General features: G+C 65.0%; 1 protein-coding gene across 1 annotated transcript in view; it reads right to left on the bottom strand.

The window, feature by feature from the left end:
* LOC104395873 (alpha-actinin-4-like) overlaps window positions 1-885 on the bottom strand; it is a gene marked incomplete at both ends in the record, with an annotated part of 33,059 nt that overhangs the window by 8,989 nt on the left and 23,185 nt on the right. The window contains 1 exon segment of the mRNA XM_010005623.1: window positions 489-719. Coding sequence (XP_010003925.1) covers window positions 489-719 — 231 coding nt within the window.

Raw genomic sequence — 885 nt, 5'->3', positions numbered from 1 at the left:
GGTTCCCCAAACGGGTGGCAATGGAGTCCCATGGTCCCCAAACTGGTGGCAGCGGGGTCCCCAAACTGGTGGCAGCGGGGTCCCCAAACTGGTGGCAGTGGGGTCCCACGGTCCCCAGACTGGTGGCAATGGAGTCCTCTGATCCCCAGACTGGTGGCAGTGGGGTCCCCTTGTCCCCTTGCTGGTGACAAGGGGGTCCCATGGTCCCCATGCTGGTGGCAGTGGGGTCCCTAAACTGGTGGCAGTGGGCTCCTTCTGGTCTGCACACTGGTGGCAACGGTGTCCCCTGGTCCCCCTGCCAGTGACACCAGGGTCCCCTGGTCCCCACCCCAACAGCAACAGGGACACATGTTCCTCTGAAGCTCTTCTACCCACTCTGGAAGCCCCAAGTCCCACCAGGGTGGGTTTGGGAGCAGCCCAGGGACCACCCCAGGGACCACCCACTCCAGGGTCCCCCCGTGTCCCCCCGTGTCCCCAGGGCCACTCACAGACACCATCCTGCCCTCGGAGGGCATGAAGGCCGGGCGGTTGCTGAGCCTCAGCTTGGTCTGCAGGGTGTTGAAGTTGATCTCCAGCTGACACTTCTCCTGCACCTTGGGGGGCTTGTGGACCCTCCGGTAGTCCCGGAAATCCTCCAGCTTCTGCTGCATCTCCTGGATGGTCTTCTGGGGGCTCCGGTCCTCCAGCCACGGGATGGTGCGTTGGATCCACTCCAGGAGCTGCAGGAGAGCGGGAGGAGGTGGGATGGGGGGGGATGGGGGAGGGATGGATGAGGTGGATGGGGTGGGGTGGATGGGGTGGGACTGGGGTGATGGGGATGGGATCGGGTGGGAGGGATGGATTGGGATGGGGGGGGATGGGGTGGGCTAAGGATGGATGGGGTGG

This window comes from Chaetura pelagica, unplaced genomic scaffold (genome assembly GCF_000747805.2).
Source record: "Chaetura pelagica isolate M959 unplaced genomic scaffold, ChaPel_1.0 scaffold1481, whole genome shotgun sequence".
Taxonomy (NCBI): Eukaryota; Metazoa; Chordata; class Aves; order Apodiformes; family Apodidae; genus Chaetura; species Chaetura pelagica.
Note: the sequence above shows the minus strand (reverse complement) of the source record. Positions and strands in the feature narration are given on the sequence as shown.